Raw genomic sequence first — 20,460 nt, forward strand, 5'->3', positions numbered from 1 at the left:
TCAGATGTCACTGGAGGTGGGACTGAAACCCAGAAACCAGAAGTGCCATCTCCAGCACGTCTCCATTGAGAAAATCCAGCCCTTTAAATTTTGAACACTACTGTAAGCCCTACATAATGAAACAAATGATGCTGTGGAAGAGCATATACCACAAAAGTAGCTTACATATATATGTCAGTTAGGCTAGTCATTCTAGAAATATCAGTTTAGGCACTCTATTATCTTCCCAGATCTCTGAACCATAATTATTTGAAATTGAATCGTTACACAAGGGAAGGTGTATACAATGTGTAAGATTACAGACTTGGTAGAATATCCAGTTAGCAAGGCAAAACATTTTTAATAATTCAGGGTTTAACTTGGTGTGGGACAAGTAAGTAACGTGAAAAGGCTGACCCAAATAACATTTCATCCCAGCCATGTTAGATCTCTCGGAGTGAGGCTTAATTTATCAAAGTAATAACATGGGATATTTCAGATACCAATATATGACAGTGGCATATATTAAATGATGTAGAAGTTTTGAAAAAATAAAATTATGTTCTCTTATTTATAATAGACATTTTTGAGGAGGGGATTTATGAACTCATTTGTTTTTATTTACTTGAAAATGCAATATTATTCTCCAGATCATATTGTTGTGAGACATGCTTTTTAAATACAATTTTACTGTACCAGTAGGAAAAGTCCAACAATGTCAAAATTTGTGTCATGATTTAACGATAGTACATTCAAAATAGTATAAGAACAGTATCAAACCTATGAGAGTTCAGGTCCAACATTTAAAAAAAAATCAAGCATAATGTTTAATATCTGGGCTGCAATAGGTCTCACTAGAAATAATAGAAAATTCAAAAATTATTAGCAGGCAAATTCCCAATGCAAACATTCCTACCTCAGGATTGCTTCCATTCAGATGTATCCTTGATATTGTACTGCCTTGTGTGGTGAAATCAGCCCAATAAATACATTGCTCCCTGTAGTCAAAATCTATTGCATGAACATTATTCAGCCCCTGTCAAATAAACAAACTTAATTGTTACTGTATCAAAAGATTTCAAATGCAAAGCGAGGCACAGAGATAGAAAAGGTTTTAAAACATTTGAAATAACAACAGAAAATGCTGAAAACACTCAGCAGGCCAGGCAACATCCGTGGAGAGAGAAACAGAGTTAACGTTTCAGGTCTGGGACCCTTCATCAGAACTCAGACCTGAAACGTTAACTCGGTTTCTCTCTCCACGGATGCTGCCTGGCCTGCTGAGTGTTGCCAGCGTTTTCTGTTGTTATTTCAGATTTCCAGCATCCGCAGTATTTTGCTATTAATTTAAAACATTTTACCTGTTTTAATAATGTATAGTTGAATCCATCTATACTCATTTTTCTTATTTCATGTCGATCAGCAAAAATTAAAAATGGTTCCTCAGCTGAGTACAAAGCAAAAGAACACTTCAATAAGCGCAGTAATGGCATACATATTTATGAAGCCAATATAAAATATTTAGCCTTGCTGATACACAAAAGCTTTGTCAAATCTTATAAATTATTGCACATGGGGCAATCTTACATGAGTTGATTTAAATGTGACAACGGGCAGGTATATTCTCACATTTAGTCCAAGCCTAGTCTACTATCAGTCATTAATTCATCCTTACCTCACTGCACTCTTTTGCAAAGGTTGAAATCCCTAGCAATGTACATTCTGCAACATTCATATCTAAGCCTAACCTTTTCTCCATGAACAAGGCCAAAGACAGCCAAGCAATTATAACACTAAAATAATAGACAATCTTGATATTCAGAACACGTACTTTATGGATTAATAATGGATCGGACTGCAGCCCCCATCATTAATTGGCGCACAAGCTCATTCTCAACCATAATACCGTTCCAACTGCTAATGACAGGCTGTGGTGGATATAGAGCCTTGGTGAGACCACACCTGGAGTATTGTGTACAGTTTTGGTCTCCTGACCTAAGGAAGGATATGCTTGCCTTAGAGGGAGTGCAATGAAGGTTCACTAGACTGATTCCTGGGCTGAGGGGATTGTCCTATGAGGAGAGATTGAGTAAACTAGGCCTATATTCCCTAAAGTTCAGACGAGTGAGAGGTGATCTCATTGAAACATAGAACATTCTTAAGGGGTTTGACAGAGTAGATGCTGGGAGGATGTTTCCCCTGGTTGGGGAGTATAGAACTAGGGGTCACAGTCTCAGAATAAGGGGTCGGCTATTTAGGACTGGGATAAGGAGAAATTTATTTTCAAAAAGGATGGCTAATCTTTGGAATTTTCTACCCCAGAGGGCTGTGGATGCTCAGTTGTTGAGTATATTCAAGACAGAGGCCTAGAAATTCAGTAAGGCGCTGCAAGCTTTGCGCCCAGTTACCGCCTAAAGAGGGTTTCTGCGCCAGTATAGGAGGTTGCGCTGATATTGAGCTCGGCGGTAATGGCGGCGGTAGCCGGTAGCGCTGCGCCGGCACCGATGACGTCATCGGTGTGCGCAGTGCCCCGTTTCCGCCCCGATGCCGGCCCGACGCCCATATTCAGTTGCCGCCGCATCCTCCGTGGCGGCCGCTACTAACATCCGGAGACCAGGGCCTTACTGCAGCCTTAGTGGGGTGCATAAAGGTGGAGGTGCGGCCGGCCGCTTTTTCGGCAGCCGCCTGCCTGCACCTCCTTCCCTGGCCTCCTCCACCACCCCCCCCTCGGCATTGCCGGCTGCTTTCTGCGAGCCCGGCACTTCTCCGTGGTGCCGGGCTCATTTGCCGGCACAATCCAGCGGCAATCTCCCCGTTGCAGGCACCTCCACCTTAAGAGAAGGAGGAGGCCTGCAGTACCGCAGCCTGCCGCACCGCATCGGGTGGCGCAGCGGCACTTAGAGCGCTGAAATTCAGTTTCAGCGCCCCAAGCGGGGGCGGGCACACCCTGGAATAGCGGCCGGTTCCGACTTGGGGCGCAAAAAGTGAATATCGGACGGTCGCACATGGCTCCGCGCCCAGCGCTAACTTTTGGCCGTTAGCCAGCTGGCGGGGCCATAGTGAATTTCTAGGCCAGAGAGCGATAGAGTTTTGGATACTAAGGGAGTCAAGGGATATGGGTATAGTGCGGTAAGGTGGAGTTGAGGTAGATGATCAGCTATGATCTTATTGAATGGCAGAGCAGGCTTGAAAGGCCAAATGGCCTACTGCTGCTCCTATTTCTTATGTTCTTATGTTTGAATCTCACCAAAATTGCTTTAACAGAACAATTCTCAATAAAGTACAAGAACATAAGAAAAATTAAGGCAAGGGAAGGCATGTGGCCCATCAAAGCTTATTCCTCCATTTTCTCAGTTTTCCCAATAGAACTACAAAAATATATAGCACAGAAGGAGGTCATTTTCCCATCTTCTCTGTGCTGGCTCGTGGCTAGAGTGATCCAAAACAAATCCCACTGCCCAGCACCTTCCCATCGCTCTGGATCTTGCTTTATATCCTTTGAACATTCTGTCATTTTTTTTTCTCTACTACCCTGCCCAACAGATAATTTCTAACATTTATTATGCCTTGAGGAAATAAATTCTTCTTGATGTTTGTTTTAGATTTATTTTTCACTATTTTTCTCTTCTACATTGAAATAATCTTCACGTTTTCTTCCTACTGTTTAAGAATACTTAATATACCTCTGTGGGGTTTCCTTCAATCATCCTCCCAGACTACAGAACTTCAGCTTTTCTAATCTTTTCTCTTTGGTCATCCACTTTACATGTAGAATTAGATTTGTTGCTCTTCTCTGCACCCTCTGCAATGTATATGCATATATATTTTATGGTAGTGAATTGAACACAGTACTCCAAATATGGTCTGACCAATGTGTTGTAAAGCCTTAGCATAATACCTACAGACTTGGACTTTACTGTTCTGGCTATTTATCCCATTTGTATTTTTAATTGCTTCACTACATTGTTTAGACTTTGAAAGTGATAAGTCCATTATTACTTTCAAGACTCTTTCTAGTGCTCCGATGATAATTCAGTTCCATTCATTGCACAATTGTGATATTTTTTCTACAAATATTCATTATTTTACAGTTAACACTGTTAAATTTCACATTTCTTATTTACCGTTGATCCATGGTCTAAAACAAGCCTACTTATTATCTCAGATGTGATTGCAAGCTTGTAATACACAGTTGTAAAGTGACTTATATACATACCAAACAATGAATACATGGGTTAAAATGTAGTAAAATACATTTTCCACTTTCACCGGTGTGACTTAAAGGGGAAGATTATTCTACTGAGAGGTTTACTTAATACAGTACTAAGTGTTATAAAGGAAGGTAACCATACACTTAACAGCACCTCTCAGTCACCCTTTGTTCTGTGGTTTAAAGCTACAAGTTAGAGGCAACATGAGAGCAGACATTTTGTGCACTACTCCTCCAATGTGACACAAGGAAGTTCCACCTCTGTTACATAATGCATGGGGGAACGTTGCCAAGATATAGGCAGTCCTATACAAAATGTCTGCTTCCAAGCTATCTCTAACCAGCTTTTTAAAGCATAATACACAATCACAAGGAGGAAGTGAACAATTTTTATGCATGCACCGGTAATCGCCTATATAATACTTTACTAACCAATTGTAGACATTGCTCTGAAAAAAAGTTATTTTTTCTTGTAAAAAATCCTCATGGATGTAAAAACTACTGGGGTAATTTTGAGGATTTCTATCATGGTAGTTGGCAGTAAAATTATTATTGCTCTTTTCAAAAAGGATACCTATGGACTGAAACCACACTGCGTGATGTTAGTAATGGACATGGTAATGTGTCCATTAGAAATCACTTGTCAACTATTTTAATGGTGGTCTTAATCAATATTATAATGTTCTAGTTACTGATCTAAGACAGTGCACTGGGTTCTAAAAATAGTAAATTTCTTTGACTCATATATCACATCCTTACATCTCTTGTGAGATCTTAATGCAGAGGGGAATAAATAGAAAATCATACCTGATAAAACTTTGCAGCTATTGGGATTATCTGCTCGTATTTCATAGCCTTCTGCACACAGACACTTGTAGGTTCCATAGGTATTGATGCATTGCTGGCTACAGGGGAAGGTGGTTGCACATTCATCAATGTCAATACAGGTTTTGCCATCATCCTTTAGTCTGAATCCAGGCCAGCATTTGCACTGAAAAATACAAATCATTAAGAAAAATAACTAACATCAGCAGTTCATTTAAAGACCATCACTTTTCAAAACAAAATATACTTCTTGTACAACATGCAGGATAAAAAAAAATATATACAGGTACTGCAACAAAAGACTTTATTTTGAAAGTTGCTAATTTTGAACAAAGAAAGGAACATATAAGTAATACAGGTACAGTAAATTACTGAAAGGACACATTAAAACCCATCCTGGTTTAACATAGAAACATAGAAGATAGGATCAGGAGTAGGCCATTCGGCCCCTCGAGCCTGCTCCGCCATTCAACGCGATCATGGCTGATCATCCAAATTCAGTACCCAGTCCCTGCTTTCTCCCCATACCCCTTGATCCCTTTAGCCTTAAGAAATATATCCAGTTCCTTCTTGAATATATTTAATGAATTGGCCTCTACTGCCTTCTGTGCCGTTTTATGATGCAGCGCCCGTTTTACAGGCATAAAATGGGCGCAAAAGTTTCCAATATGGACGATGGCATGGATGAATACATTCTGAGCCGGAGGTGTGGTACAGGCATCAAACGAGGTGTCCAGGGCCCACGTCTGAAATCGATGTTAGGCCCCTTCCTATGCAAGTAAGGGGCATAATGCCTGTCAGATGCCACCTTTACTAAACTTGTCTGGTCTCAAAGCAGCCGGTCCAGAACATAGCCAGCCAGGAAAAGATGTAGGGGGAAAAATTCGCTATCGACCATTTTGGGGCGCTAATATCGGCCGGGCACAAAATTTAGCGCCCGGCGCAAATTATCACCGGTGACCGCGAAATTCGTCTCCAGCACCCCTGGCGTGACACACTTCTCTTAGGGCGCTAACGTCAGGGAATGGGGCGCTACCTCAGAGCGCTACTCAAGCTCAGGCGCTGTCAATTACCTTGTACTCAGACAGACTGGCGCCTTCCAGTTCTTAAAGGGGAGGGTCCATCATGTTGCACAGCCACACCCTGATCAGTGCTGCATTTGACCTGGGCCTGCAAGAAGATGCGAATCTTCAACAACAATTATCATGGCTGCTCAGAGGCCCAGGGAGAGAGTTTGCCGGTTCAGCGACAAGGCATTGGAGGCTCTGGTTGTGGCTGTGGAATGCCGATGGGCAGTGCTGTTTCCAGACACTGGCAGGGGACCATTGCCCCGGGAGTTCACAAGGGTGTGGAGGGAGGTGGCCCATTACGTATCGTCCAGAAGCCTGGTCCAAAGGACTCACACCCAGTGCTGCAAGAAGTTCAACAACCTCACTCGGGTGGTCAGGGTGAGTAGATGCTTGAAATACCTCTACATCCCATCATCTCAACCTCACTCTATGCACAGACGGTATAAAGTGCCAAATCCCCAACACTCACCCAACAACTATGGCCGTCTACTAAATTCACATCCACAATTCACACCTTGCATACATTAACGGCTATTCAACTATGGTAGGCACATCTGCCAAACACATGGCTGCACACTTATTCCACACTGTCCTTTTTCTTGCAGGCCAAGCTTTCTCATAACAGGAGGGAGCAACAATGCACAGGAGGAGGACAGGCAGAGGAGTGAGTGCACAGACTAATCATGAGCCATGTCATGGGTGCTGTGGCAGTTGGAGAGGTCGATCCCCTTGGGACAGCAACGGTATGTTCAGCATCTCTCTCTCCTCTCTCATACCACTTCCCCCTCACAACGCCAGCCTTTCCCACTTTCCAATCGACTATACTGTCTCCATTCCTTGCTCCCTTCCTGCCCCCTGCCCTCACATTTAACGCACTCTTGTACCTTCCTGCTTTCAGATAGTGAGCCACCAGCTGACCAGCCTGTCCCTCAGCATCCTAGTGGCAGCGACGCGGGAGAGGAGGAGGAACACCAAGCCGGAGCCTCACCGCCTGCGTCTCCCGAGAGTGAGATAATGGGACCATGCAGTCACTGGAGGGGAGCAGAGGGAATGGCTCTGATGTGGGTGAAGCTCCAGGACCCAGTGGGTTGCAGCAACATCATGGGGAAAGAGAAGCTCGGGGGCCATCTCCCCGGAGGGTGAGTGCGCGCACGAGTTCTGCTGCACAGGACTTGGATGAGGACCTCGATATCGTGGTGATGAATACTCAGGCGATGAGCATGCATACTGAGCTCATGGGTGGAATGGCATGGGTGCCCGAGAGCATAGATGCACTGGCTAGGAGCGTGGACGAGTCCACCGCCAGCACAGCTGTCATCTGTGCGCAAACCCTCGAACCCATCCTTGCCTCGTTGTAGAGGATGGTTGACTTGCAGGGAGACCATGGGGGCCCAGAACCCAGGCCGCGTGTAATGGGTGAGGTGGCAGCATCTATTGCAGCACAGGCCAATCTCAGACTGCTCTCATGCAGTCTCAGACTGATGCCATGCAAGCACTGACTGCTGCCATCATCGCTGGGTCGCCCACAGTCCTCCGGGGATCTCACGGTGCCGCAGCAGGCCAGCAAACTGTGTTCGAGCAGATTGCTCTGGATGCTGAGGTTCAGTATGTCGGTCGAGCAGGAAGGTGCTGTCCTCTCTCAGGATGACAGCATTCCTGTTGCCATCACTGCCACTCCGCCTTTGCACTTGCCAGCCAGCACAGACTGCTGCCACCCATGCAGAGTTGGTGCAGTCTGCAGCCGGGCCCTCCAGGCCCAGAGCTGGTCGACGGCTTCCTTCAAGGTCATCTGCAGTCTCTGGATCCGAGATTCAGCAGCCTTCCACCAGCCTTGCTGCAGCCACTGGGGCCACATTACGGAGGAGCAGTAAGGTGGGAAGGGGTGTGTGGGAAGGGGAGGGAGAACATTGAAGAAGGCTGAATAACTAAAAATTTTCGACCATATGGGGGGAATGTTGGTACCAAAGTTGGATGTGTATGTAAATATATTGTTCACTCTGTTAAGAATTATTTCGATGTACTAAGAACCAGTTTTGTTTGTTAATGAATTGTTCTGTTTGTTTGTTATTGGTTGTGCTTTATAAAACACAGTTGTTCAGAAAATTACATTTTTTTATTGAAACATTACAAATCTCCTCATGTTACTCATTGGAACTTTGCCCAGTAATAGGGGCTGCAGGATGGGTGTAATGATGTGTGACATGAATCTTGTCATTCATGTGGAAATGACTTATGAAATAATACTGGGTGGCCTGCTGGTGGCGCTGTCCAGGGAGAGTATAAATACTCGGGCATGGGCCCAGTTTGCTCAGGACATTCTTTTACAGGAACTAGTGAAGAACACAACTAGATCTCCATGTTGTAAAACAGTTGATTAAAGCTTTGTTTAACGCTTAGGCCAAGTGCCTAGTAGTTTTCTTACGTCAATGTGTTTGTTGGTCCCAAAAGCCATCTTCTCTGTCATTCATCAGAAGCACTGTTTTATGAGGCGTTGACGAACGGCCCTTGCAGAAGCAACATTGAGCGCCTCCCTCCCATGTTGTTGCTGCTCATCCTCCTCTTTATCATCCTCCTCCTCTCCCTCTTCTTCCTCCTGAGGTGATCCACCACTCCCTGGTGGCAATGGCTGGGTCCTCAGAATTGCAAGGTTGTGAAACATGCAGCACACAACAATGAAAATTGAGACTCACTCGGGAGAGTACTGCAGGGCTTCTCCAGAGTGACCAAGACACTGGAACCATTGCTTCAGCACACCGATCATCTGTTCAATGAGGTTCCTAGTAGCGCTATGTTCTCATTGTATGCGAGCTCAGCAGAAGTGTTGGGGTTATGGAGCGGAGTTATCAGCCAGGTGCAGAGTGGATAACTCTTGTCCCCGAGGAGCCAGCCATGAGATTGATGCAGTGGTTGGAACAGGTCTGGGACACCAGTCTGGCGCAGGATGAAAGCATCGTGGCTGCTGCCAGGATAGCGGGCATTGATGGCGAGGATGTGCTGTCTGTGGTCGCACACCAGCTGGACGTTCAGAGAGTGGAAGCCTTTGTGGCTGCGGAAAACCTCTGCATTTACATGAGGTGCCCGTAATGCCACGTGCGTGTAGTCAATGGTGCCCTGAACCATGGGGAAGCCGGCTATCCTAGCGAAGCCACATGCGCATTCATGCTGCTTGTCTCGGGTCATGGGGAATGAGATGTGCTCCCTTCTCCTTTTGTAGAGAGCATTTGTGACCTCCCGGATGCAGCAATGGACAGCAAACTGGGAGATGTTCGCAATATCCCCTGCTGAAGCCTGGAAGGAGCCGCTGGCATAGAAACCGAGAGCCACTGTCACCTTCACTGCCACCGACAAAGATGTCCTGTCCTGAGCTGTGGCTGAAGCTCTGGCTGCAGGAGGTGGCAGAGCTCTGTGACCACCTCCTTGCTGCAGCAGAGCCTTCTAAAACACTGCTCCTCGGAATGTATGAGAACTGCTCCCGGAATACCCTGGGAGGGTAAGGTCTCCTGTGCAGAGCCCTGTTGGCCCTCCTCCCTCTGGCGATGTTTTCCACTCTCTCTCTCTCCACCTCTGCTGCCCCCGACGGTGAAGCTGGAGGACGAGGCCCCGTGCTAGTACAGCCCCCATTAAATCTTCTAAATGTGGTAATAATAAAGCTTACAGAAATGGGAACCTGAAAAGTCTTGCTGACGAACAAAACTCCTTGAAGTAGGACAGCGTTAAATGTCTCCAGACATCACTCTCCCTTTCTCAACCTGCGTATACAAACTTGGTTGCCGACAGGAATAAGCAGGAAGTGCACGCCTTTAAATAGCGCTCCCCCAGCTGCCAGCCGACTGCAAACCGTCCCCCTCTACCTGCCGTTCCTAGCGGCAGGCGCTGAGGCAGGGGGCGAGAATCAATTTCCAGTCCGGGATGCTACCAGGGCGATGCACACTTGGATGACATCATGATCTCCGGACGCAGAAGGTTGTGGCGGTAGTGTTTAGCGCCACTGCAAACCGCCAGGTCAATTTCGCAGCTGGAGCTAAAATCGCCACACTCAGGCGGTAAGTTGTTAGCGCCCTGTTAGCGCCCCCCGGAGGTGCTAACGGGAGGCGCAAATGTTTCCCCCGTAATGTATGCGGTTTAACCAGTGGTCCTTAAAGGGATTCATGCTGGCTGCCAGCAAAAAGATAGGTTTTGTTAAATATACTTACCTGAATGATGGCTCCACTGTAGCTCCAAAGACAATTGCCGGCCCCTGATCCAGCACCCCCCCACGATCACTGCCTCCCTCCCTTGGTCGTTCCTCTCCCGACCACCTCCTTCCTATCCCAGTCACCCCTTTCTTCCCAATCACTTTCCCCCTCTTCCAGGACCTATCTGAGGGTTGTTGCCAGCGATGTAGCGGCCTGAAATTACAATCCTTTTCATCGGTGAGCTGTCTGAGGATACCCAGCAGGAGGCCACATCTCATGTACTTGAGGCCTGAGGCCCAATATCGAGTGGACCTTGGGCCTACCCATTCCCTCGCAGGCCTGCACAAACCACTTCCTTGGTTCACATCACCATGTGCTAGATTTTATGCAGTTTTATCTCACAAAATCATGGCATTCAGTAAATTGCATAACAGAAGAATTACAAAATTACTATGAAACATTACTCTCTAATTATCATTACACTACCCTTATGTCCACTTCTTATGAAAGTGAGGGAGTACAGTGCTGAATAATTGTGCTAATATTCAGCTTCAGATATTTCCATAATGTATTTTTGTAGCTAGTATATAACAGGAAGCAAGTAGCATAGTTGGAAAGATACAAAAATCATTAGGTGATCAAAGAGATAATGCAGACAAATTTAACTTAAAAATTCCAGATCTAAAATTTGTTTATTGCTTTACTTGTTCATTTTTTTTTTACTATCCATGGATTAAAATAAGGGTAAATGAAATAAACTACACATCTCATTTATATTAGTTTGAATACGGACTTCTGAGATGAAACATAGATTTGATTTTACCTCACAAAAGCACTATTTTATATATTAGTGGCAATAATGTAGATTCAAAATTCACATTAGCACTAACCTTATACCCAATTTTGAGGTCCTGACAGTCTTGTGAACATCCACTGATTCGCTTATTTGCACATTCATTGACAAAACAATTGCTTTCATCTGATCCATCTTCACAGTCATTATTCTGATCACAAGTAAGGGTTTCATTTATACACCTTCCATTTTTGCACAGATAAAAAGAATTGCGGCAATTTTGTCCTGAAATTCCAAAAAAAAATGAAGTGAAATGAATAGCTTTCATTACCTTGTGAAGGATAACGTCATACTGGGAATCTTTATTTTCTTCAGCCAAACAACATTAATAAACAACCACAGCTATTTGTGACGTATCAGCAACAAATGATCATCAACTAGGATTATCAAAGTCTGAAAAAAATTAACTTCTGGTTAGCATTATCTTCAGCAAAATAAAATATATTATTCAGTGTTTTACAACCATTCTCTTTGGGCTGTAGTTACAAATTACCCCGTGTCTCTATTGGGCAAGCAGAAATTGTACAGGTATAGTTCTCTTGATTTGGGTCAGCTTGGGTTTGGAGGCTTGAGGTGTTGAAGATTATGACGGGTTTGGATAGGCTAGACGGGGAAAGGCTGTTCCCACTAGTTGATGGTACAAGGACTAGGGGACACAGATATAAGGTTTTGGGCAAGAGATAGAGGGGGACGTGAGGAAAAACTTTATTACGCAGCGAGTGGTGAGGACCTGGAACTCGATGCCGATGGAAGTGGTGGAAATGGAGACACCAATGTTTTCAGGTCTTTTCTCAAGAGCTCTGAACACGTGGAACATGCTAATTACAATGGGCCATTTATAAAATCATTTTCCATCATAGCAATCATGAGCACAAGAGCAACAATAATAAACAAACTGGCAGTGATTTCCAGAAGCAATAATTAGGTAAATGCAGAGATTGTATGCAGGTTAAGTAGGCCATTATAATTAATTATGCCTTTAGTTTCAAAATTACTAACTTGCAAAATACAAATAATTTTTTCAAAACAATGCTTTCACTGTTGACTTATTTCCACTGAATGCTTAAAAAGTCTAGCTTCAGCAATTAATGTACTAGCAATGTTAAATCATAGGTAATTGTGTTACCACAGCCTTCTAGGTAATTCAGAATTTCCCCCTTGAGTGACAGCAATACAAAAGTTAGAAATGTTAGACAAACATAAGGGCCTAGAAATTGGGTTTTGGCGCAGCCAGGGCTTTAGCGCCGGAAGTTAGTGCCGGCGCTAAGTCCCCCTGCGCGCGCCAAAAATTCAGTAGCGCCGCGCCCAAACAGCTGCCGGCGCTACTGGAGGGTTTCAGCGCCTCCCAATGGGCGCTACCTGCCCCATTGCGGCGCTGTTCCGGCGCTGCGGCGCCCGATGCGGTGCGGCAGGCTGGGGAAGTGCAGGCCTCCTCCTTCCGTTAAGGAGGAGCTGCCTGCACCCGACCGCTGGCCGTTGACGGCTGAATAAAAATGAGCCCGGCACCTCGGAGAAGTGCCGGGCTCGCGGCCCACATGCATCTGTGCCGCGGGGGGGTCTTGGAAGAGTCCGGGGAGGGAGGTGCAGGCAGGCGGCCGCCGGGGAAGCGGCCGGCCGCCGCGCGACCTTAATGCGCCGGCGCTAACTTCAGCAAGGCACCTTTTACAGAACGTTGCTTGCGGCTGCCACGGGCGAGGCGGCCGCAACTCAATTTCGGAGTTCGGGCGGGTTACCACGGCAACCGGGACGCTGCGCACACCGATGACGTCATCGGTGCCGGCGCAGCGCTACCGGTGCAACGCCGCTTTAGGGCCCCACTCAATTTTTCAAATGGCCATAACTCTGGCGCTAGTCCCTCTAGCGCCTCAAAAGCAGCGCTAAGGCTAGTGAATTTCTAGGCCAAAGCCTTCCAAGTATAGGCCCTGTAAAAGTTGCCATGTGGTTCAATTCAACAGCTATTTAGAAGCAGTGAAGAGCTGCTGAGAGTCTGAGTAGTGAATGGAAAGGCAAGACAATGGTGTGAGCAAGCAAAGAGCTTTACATAATACACCCAGCAATTCCATAAATCTGAAAATAAAAATCCATGAAAAGTAACTTGGTACCAAAACTTTCATCATATCAACAGCTAGTCTCAAATTTTAACAATATACACATAAAATAAAGTTGGGTGTTTTAATGAGGCACTATAATGGGAGAGACTATTAATTTTAATGTATGAATGTAGTAGTAAATGGGGTTAAATAGTAGTAAATGATATTAAAAAGGGCAGATTTTTAAAAAGTGCATCTAAAAAGGAAAGACTGTATTGATAGAATTAATTCTACTCTTCTTAGTTTGCTGAGAATGAATGGCCCGGATTTTGCGGCAGAAATAACAGTGAGGCTATCAGCGCTCACCGTTAGTAAAGAATATATCAGGCAGCACCTTCCAGTGACTGCACATGCGCAGGTAAATGCATAAATCAGGAAGTTGCTGTCTGAGTTGCCCTGCTCCACCAGAAGCTGCGCTACACTGGTATTTTGCTGAGAGATTTGGCATTGAAACACATGCAATGGCGTGAGGTTGGGGTTACTTGCATGATAAGTACCCACTAAACACACCAGAAAAAGTTGGGAATAACAACAGAAAATGCTGGAAAAACTCAGCAGGCCAGGCAACATCCGTGGAGAGAGAAATAAAGTCAATGTTTCAGGTTGAAACCCTTCATCAGGACTGAAGAAACACAGGAAATGAAACAGATTAAAAGGCCAGTTTGGGGGCTGGGAAATGGGGCTGAGAGAACAAAAGAGAAGTGAAGAGACATTAAGAGGTATTCAAAACGAGACGAGATGGTGATAGGACTAGTAAAGAGACAAAAGACGGCTCTAGATTAGGTGTGAAATGCACTGGCAGAATGAGAGACAGCTGCCATGTGGGAGAGAAAAAAGGGGGAAGGGCACAAAACAAAGGTGTGGATAAAAAATATAGATAAAAATGTAATAGGGGCCGAGGTTATGATCTGAAATTGTTGAACTCGATATTGAGTCCGGAAGGCTGCAAAGTGCCTAATCGGAAGATGAGGTGCTGTTCCTCGAGCTTATGCTGGGTTTCCGTGGAACAATGCAAGAGCCCGAGTACGGTGAGGTCCGAGTGGGAATGGGGCGGTGAATTAAAAAGACAGGCGACCGGAAGCTCGGGGTCACCCTTACGGACTGAACGCAGGTGTTCCGCAAAGCGGTCACCCAATCTGCGCTTGGTCTCCCCAATGTAGAGAAGACCACATCGTGAGCAGCGAATACAGTATACTAGATTGCAAGAAGTACAAGTAAATCACTGTTTCACCTGGAAGGGGTGTTTGGGGCCCTGGACGGTGGGAGGTATAAGGGCAGGTGTTGCATCTCCTGCGCTTGCACGGGAAGGTGCCAGGGGAAGGGGAAGGGGTGCTGCGGGTGATAGAGGAGTGGACTAGGGTGTCTCGGAGGGAGCGGTCCCTACGGAATGCTGAAAGGGGAGGGGAGGGGAAGATGCGTTTGGTGGTGGTATCACGTTGGAGGTGGCGGAAATGGCGGAGGATGATACGTTGAATGTGGAGGCTGGTGGGGTGAAAGGTGAGGACAAGGGGAACCCTATCGTGGTTCCGGGAGGGAGGGGCAGGGGTGAGGGCAGAAGTGCAGGAGATAGAACGGACACGGTCGAGGGCCGTGTCAACCACGGTAGAGGGAAATCCTCGGTTGAGGAAAAAGGAAGACATGTCGGAAGCACTGGTGTGGAAGGTGGCATCGTCGGAGCAGATGTGGCGGAGATGGAGAAACTGGGAGAATGGAATAGAGTCCTTACAGGAAGCGGGGTGGGAGGAATTGTAGTCCAGGTAGCTGTGGGAGTCAGTGGGCTTGTAGTGAATGTTGGTCAATAACCTATCCCCAGAGATGGAGACGGAGAAGTCGAGGAAGGGAAGGGAAGAGTCGGAGATGGACCATGTGTAGGTGAGGGAAGGGTGGAAATTGGAGGCAAAGTGAATGAAATTGTCTAGTTCAGGGCGAGAGCAGGAAACGGCACCCACACAGTCATCAATGTACCGGAAAAAGAGGTGAGGGAGGGGACCCGAGTAGGACTGGAACAAAGAGTGTTCCACATATCCCACGAAAAGGCAGGCATAGCTAGGACCCATGCGGGTACCCATAGCAACACCTTTGATTTGGAGGAAATGAGTGGAGTCAAAGGAGAAGTTATTCAATGTGAGAACAAGTTCAGCCAGGCGGAGGAGGGTGGTGGTGGACGGGGACTGGTTGGGCCTCTGTTCAAGGAAGAAGCGGAGCACCCTCAGGCCATCCTGGTGGGGGATGGAGGTGTAGAGGGATTGTACGTCCATGGTGAAAAGGAGGCGGTTGGGGCCAGGAAACTGGGAACTGTTAAAGCGGCGGAGGGCATCAGAAGAGTTGCGGATGTAGGTGGGAAGAGACTGGACAAGGGGAGAAAAGATAGAGTTGAGATAGGAAGAGATAAGTTCCGTGGGGCAAGAACAGGCTGAAATGATGGGTCTACCAGGGCAGTCCTGTTTGTGGATCTTGGGAAGGAGGTAGAAGCGGGCTGTGTGGGGTTGGGAAACTATGAGGTTAATGGCCGCGGGGGGAAGATCTCCAGAGAAGATGAGGTCAGTGACAGTCTTGGAAACGGTGGTTTGATGTTCAATAGTGGGGTCATGGTCCAGGTGGAGGTAGGAGGTGTCGGAAAGTTGGCGTTCAGCTTCCGCTAGGTAGAGGTCAGTTCGCCAAACAACAGCACCACCCTTGTCAGCAGGTTTAATGACAATGTCGGGGTTGGATCTGAGAGAATGGAGTGCTGCAAGTTCAGAGGGAGGTAGGTTGGAGTGAGTGGGGGGAGCAGAGAAATGGAGACGGCCGATGTCACAGCGGCAGTTAGCAATGAAAAGATCTAGAGAGGGTAAGAGGCCAGGGGGAGGGGTCCAGGTAGAACGAGAATTCTGAAAGTGGGAGAAAGGGTCAGCCGTGCGGGGGTAAGACTCCTGGCCAGAGAAGTGGGCATGGAGACCAAGGCTGCGGAAAAAGAGCTCAACATCGTGCCGAGCTTGAAATTCATTGATGTGGGGGAGTAAGGGGATGAAGCTCAGGCCTTTGCTGAGGACTGATCGTTCGGGGTCAGAGAGGGGAAGGTCAGAGGGGATAGTGAAAACACGGCAGGGGATGAGATTGGAAGAAGGGATGGGGTCAGAGGAAAGTAACGGGGAAGAAGGTTCTGGAGGGGCGTTGGTGTTCAAGAGTTGCTGAAGCTTGCGATCCTTGACATCGGAAAGGAAGGAAAAAAGTTTTTTGTTGAAGCGTCGGATGAGTCAAAGGATGAAATGGAAATGTGGACCCGGACAGCTTTGAGATAGAGTGCGTCGGTGCTGCTGAAGAGAGAGGTCGAGAGTGTTCATGTGGCGCCGCATGGCGTTGAGCGTGGATCTCAAGATGCAGCGAGAGCAGTAGTTCGAGGAACGATGAATATCTTGGAGATATTTGTAATCCTGGGTGGCGATTGCAAAAGGGGTCATTGAAGTGGGGACTCCACTTCTCACCCGTAGCCTGTCTCTCAGTCAGTAGCCCATATGTTGCCTTGGCTCCCGATGGCTGAGTCTGTCCCTGCACAAGTCCAGGTGGAGCAGCTTTTGGTGCAGACCTCACGGGCTCCAAAACCTAGAGTATGTCGGCCAAGAGTATCTCAGCAGTCAGAGCGGGGATCTGAGCGGCATGCCTCTACCTCTGCTGAAGCCACATAGGTTGCACCACATAGGAGTAGCAGAAGAAGGAAGAGTAAAACTTTGTAGTTGCACAAGGTTTTGCATATGGGTGTCTGAGAAAATGTTGTTTTGATAAGTCTTTGTTCTTTGTTTAGCTCACATAAATATTATTCTTTTTCACCATTTTCCCATATTGTCCATTCTTGGGTGCTGGGAGGTAAGTAGCCATTTAACAAGTTTGATAATGAATGTGAAGACATGAATAGATGGGGACCAATGGGGGCATGTTCAAGGGGTGGTTGGTTGGTTGCAGGACTGCTTTGTTTCAGTGACAATTGGGAGGGAAGGGGGCTAGGGAGTGGCCGCTGTATTTTCTGGTGACATGTGTCCACTGGTGCAAACTAATTGAATTTTGCACTGATAAGGGCATCCCTGGATTCCCAGACAGCAATGTGAGCAGCTGGGGGTGCATTGCCCTCATCGCCCTCCTTCTCCTCCTCTTTTCTTCCTCCTCTCCCTCCGAATCATCCAAGGAGGATCGGAGCTCCTCACCTTGTTCCTCCAGCAGGTCCAAGCCTTGCTGTTGCGCAATTTTGTGCAGAGCACAGCAAACCACAACCATTCTGGAGACTCTGGCTGGTGTGTACTGAAGGGCACCTCCAGATCTGTCCAGGCACCTGAAGTGCATTTTCAGCATGCTGGGGGCCTGTTCAATCACACATCCGGTCATGATATGGCATTCATTATAGCGCTGTTGGGATTCAGTGTTGGGGTTTAACATAAGAACATAAGAAGTAGGAGCAGGAATAGGCCATATGGCCCCTCGGGCCTGCTCCGCCATTCAATAGGATCATGGCTGATCCGAACTTAGACTGACGTCCACTTCCCTGCCCTCTCCCCGTAACCCCTTAATTCCCTTATCAGCTAGGAAACTGTCTATCTCCGTTTTAAATTTATTTAATGTCGCAGCTTCCACAGCTCTCTGAGGTAGCAAATTCCATAGATTTACTACCCTCTGAGTGAAGAAGTTTCTCCTCATCTCAGTTTTGAAAGGGCAGCCCCTTATTCTAAGATTATGCCCCCTAGTTCTAGTCTCACCCATCAGTGGAAACATCCTCACCGCATCCACCCGATCAAGCCCCCTCACAATCTTATATGTTTCGATAAGATCGCCTCTCATTCTTCTGAATTCCAATGAGTAGAGACCCAACCTACTCAACCTTTCCTCATAAGTCAACCCCCTCATCTCCGGAATCAACCGAGTGAACCTTCTCTGAACCGCCTCGAGAGCAAGTATATCTTTTCTTAAATATGGAAACCAAAACTGTACGCAGTATTCCAGGTGTGGCCTCACCAGTACCCTGTATAACTGCAGCAAGACTTCCCTGCTTTTATACTCCACCCCCCTTGCAATAAAAGCCAAGATTCCATTGGCCTTCCTGATCACCTGCTGTACCTGCATACTAACCTTCTGTGTTTCATGCACCAGGACCCCCAGATCCCTTTGTACTGTAGCACTTTGCAGTTTCTCTCCATTTAGATAATAACTTGCTCTTTGATTTTTTCTGCCAAAGTGCATAACTTCACACTTTCCAACATTATATTCCATCTGCCAAATTTTTGCCCACTCACTTAGCCTGTCTATGTCCTTTTGCAGGTTTTTTATGTCCTCCTCACTCACTGCTTTCCCTCCCATCTTTGTATCATCGGCAAACTTGGATACGTTGCACTCGGTCCCTTCCTCCAGAAACCTTGTTCCTCCAGCAGGTCCAAGCCTTGCTGTTGCGCAATGTTGTGCAGAGCACAGCAAACCACAACCATTCTGGAGACTCTGGCTGGTGTGTACTGAAGGGCACCTCCAGATCTGTCCAGGCACCTGAAGTGCATCTTCAGCATGCTGGGGGCCTGTTCAATCACACATCTGCTCGTGATATGGCTTATGTCTTATGTTTCTGACCGGCGTCATGAGCCAAGTTTGCAATGGGTATCCCTTATCGACTAGCAGCCACCCCTTAAGTCTGCTTGCAAGTCCGAAGAGATCACGGAGCTTGGGCTGCCGCAGGATGAAAGCATGGCAGCTGCCTGAGAATCTTGCACACACTTGCATAAAAATCTTCTTGTGGTTGCACACCAGCTGCACCTTGATGGAGTGGAAGTTCTTGCGGCAATTGATGAATACTGTTGGTTGTTCTGGGGGTGCCCGGAGTGCCACGTGTGCAGTCGATGGCGCTCTGCGCCTGTGGGAAGCCAGCCACAGGCACAAAGCCGAGCACCCGTTCATTCTGACTGGCATCATCGCAGGCAAAGTTGACATAATTGCCAGCCCTGGCAAACAAGCCATCAGTGACCTGTCTAATGTATTTTTGGGCAGCAGATTGGGAGATCCTGGATGTGTCTGTGGCAGGGCCTTGGAAGGATTCGGAGGCAAAACAGTTGAGGGCGGTGGTAACTTTGACAGCCACTGGTAATGCATGGCCACCGGGCCCAGCAGGGAGTAGGTCTTCCTTTAGGAGGCTGCAGATGTCTGCCACCACCCGACGTGACATCCTGAGCCTCCTGAGACACTGGTGTTCAGGGCTGTCAAGTAAGCTGAGCCTCTGCCTGTAGACCCTGTTTCGTGCCTCCTGCAAGCTGCACCTCTCTGCTGGTCCCCTCTCTGCTGGTCCCCTCTCTGCTTGCTGCTCCCCTCTCTCCTGTGCAGCTACAGGTCTGTGCCCAGCAGGCAGTGGGTGCTGTTGCTAGAGCTGTTGCTGGTCATCTTGGTCCTCATAGAGTCATAGAGTCATAGAGTTTTACAGCACAGAAAGAGGCCCTTCGGCCCATCGTGTCTGCGCCGCCCATCCATCCCTGTCCAGTCTAATCCCATTTTCCAGCATTTGGTCCATAGCCTTGTATGCAATGGCATTTCAAGTGCTCATCCAAATGCTTCTTGAATGTTGTGAGGGTTCCTGCCTCTACCACCCTTTCAGGCATTGAGTTCCACATTCCAACCACCCTCTGGGTGAAGAAGTTCCTCCTCAAATCCCCTCTAAATCTCCTGCCCCTTACCCTGAATCTATGCCCCCTTGTTATTGACCCCCCTACTAAGGGGAAAAGTTCCTCTTTACCTACCCTATCTATGCCCCTCATCATTTTGTACACCTCAATCAGGTCCCCCCTCAGCCTTCTTTGCTCCAAGGAAAACAACCCCAGCCTGTCCAGCCTCTCTTCATAGCTGAGGCGCTCCATCCCAGGTAACATCCTGGTGAATCTTCTCTGCACCCTCTCCAAAGCAATCACATCCTTCCTATAGTGAGGCGACCAGAACTGCACACAGTACTCCAGCTGTGGCCTCACCAGCGTTTTGTACAGCTCCATCATAACCTCCCTGCTCTTATATTCTATGCCTCGGCTAATGAAGGCAAGTATCCCATATGCCTTTTTAACCACCTTATCTACCTGTTCCGCTGCCTTCAGGGATCTATGTACATGTACACCAAGGTCCCTCTGACCCTCTGTACTTCCTAGGGTCCTACCACTCATTGTGTATTCCCTTGCCTTATTTGTAAGTCCAAAATGCATCACCTCGCACTTTTCAGGGTTAAATTCCATTTGCCACTTTTCCGCCCATCTGACCAACCCGTTTATATCGT

General features: G+C 47.1%; 1 protein-coding gene across 1 annotated transcript in view; it reads right to left on the bottom strand.

The window, feature by feature from the left end:
* The window catches only part of LOC147120556 (low-density lipoprotein receptor-related protein 1-like), a 2,135,446-nt gene that overhangs the window by 296,686 nt on the left and 1,818,300 nt on the right, over positions 1-20,460 (bottom strand). Inside the window, exons 55-58 of the mRNA XM_085986655.1 lie at positions 11,150-11,337; positions 4,997-5,180; positions 1,341-1,426; positions 896-1,015 (exon numbers count right to left, since the gene is read on the bottom strand). Of these exons, the coding sequence (XP_085842781.1) occupies positions 896-1,015; positions 1,341-1,426; positions 4,997-5,180; positions 11,150-11,337 (578 nt within the window). The remainder of the gene's footprint in view (positions 1-895; positions 1,016-1,340; positions 1,427-4,996; positions 5,181-11,149; positions 11,338-20,460) is intronic.

Source organism: Somniosus microcephalus, chromosome 4, assembly GCF_052327205.1.
Source record: "Somniosus microcephalus isolate GS21.2 chromosome 4, FLI_Smic_1.0, whole genome shotgun sequence".
Classification (NCBI taxonomy): domain Eukaryota; kingdom Metazoa; phylum Chordata; class Chondrichthyes; order Squaliformes; family Somniosidae; genus Somniosus; species Somniosus microcephalus.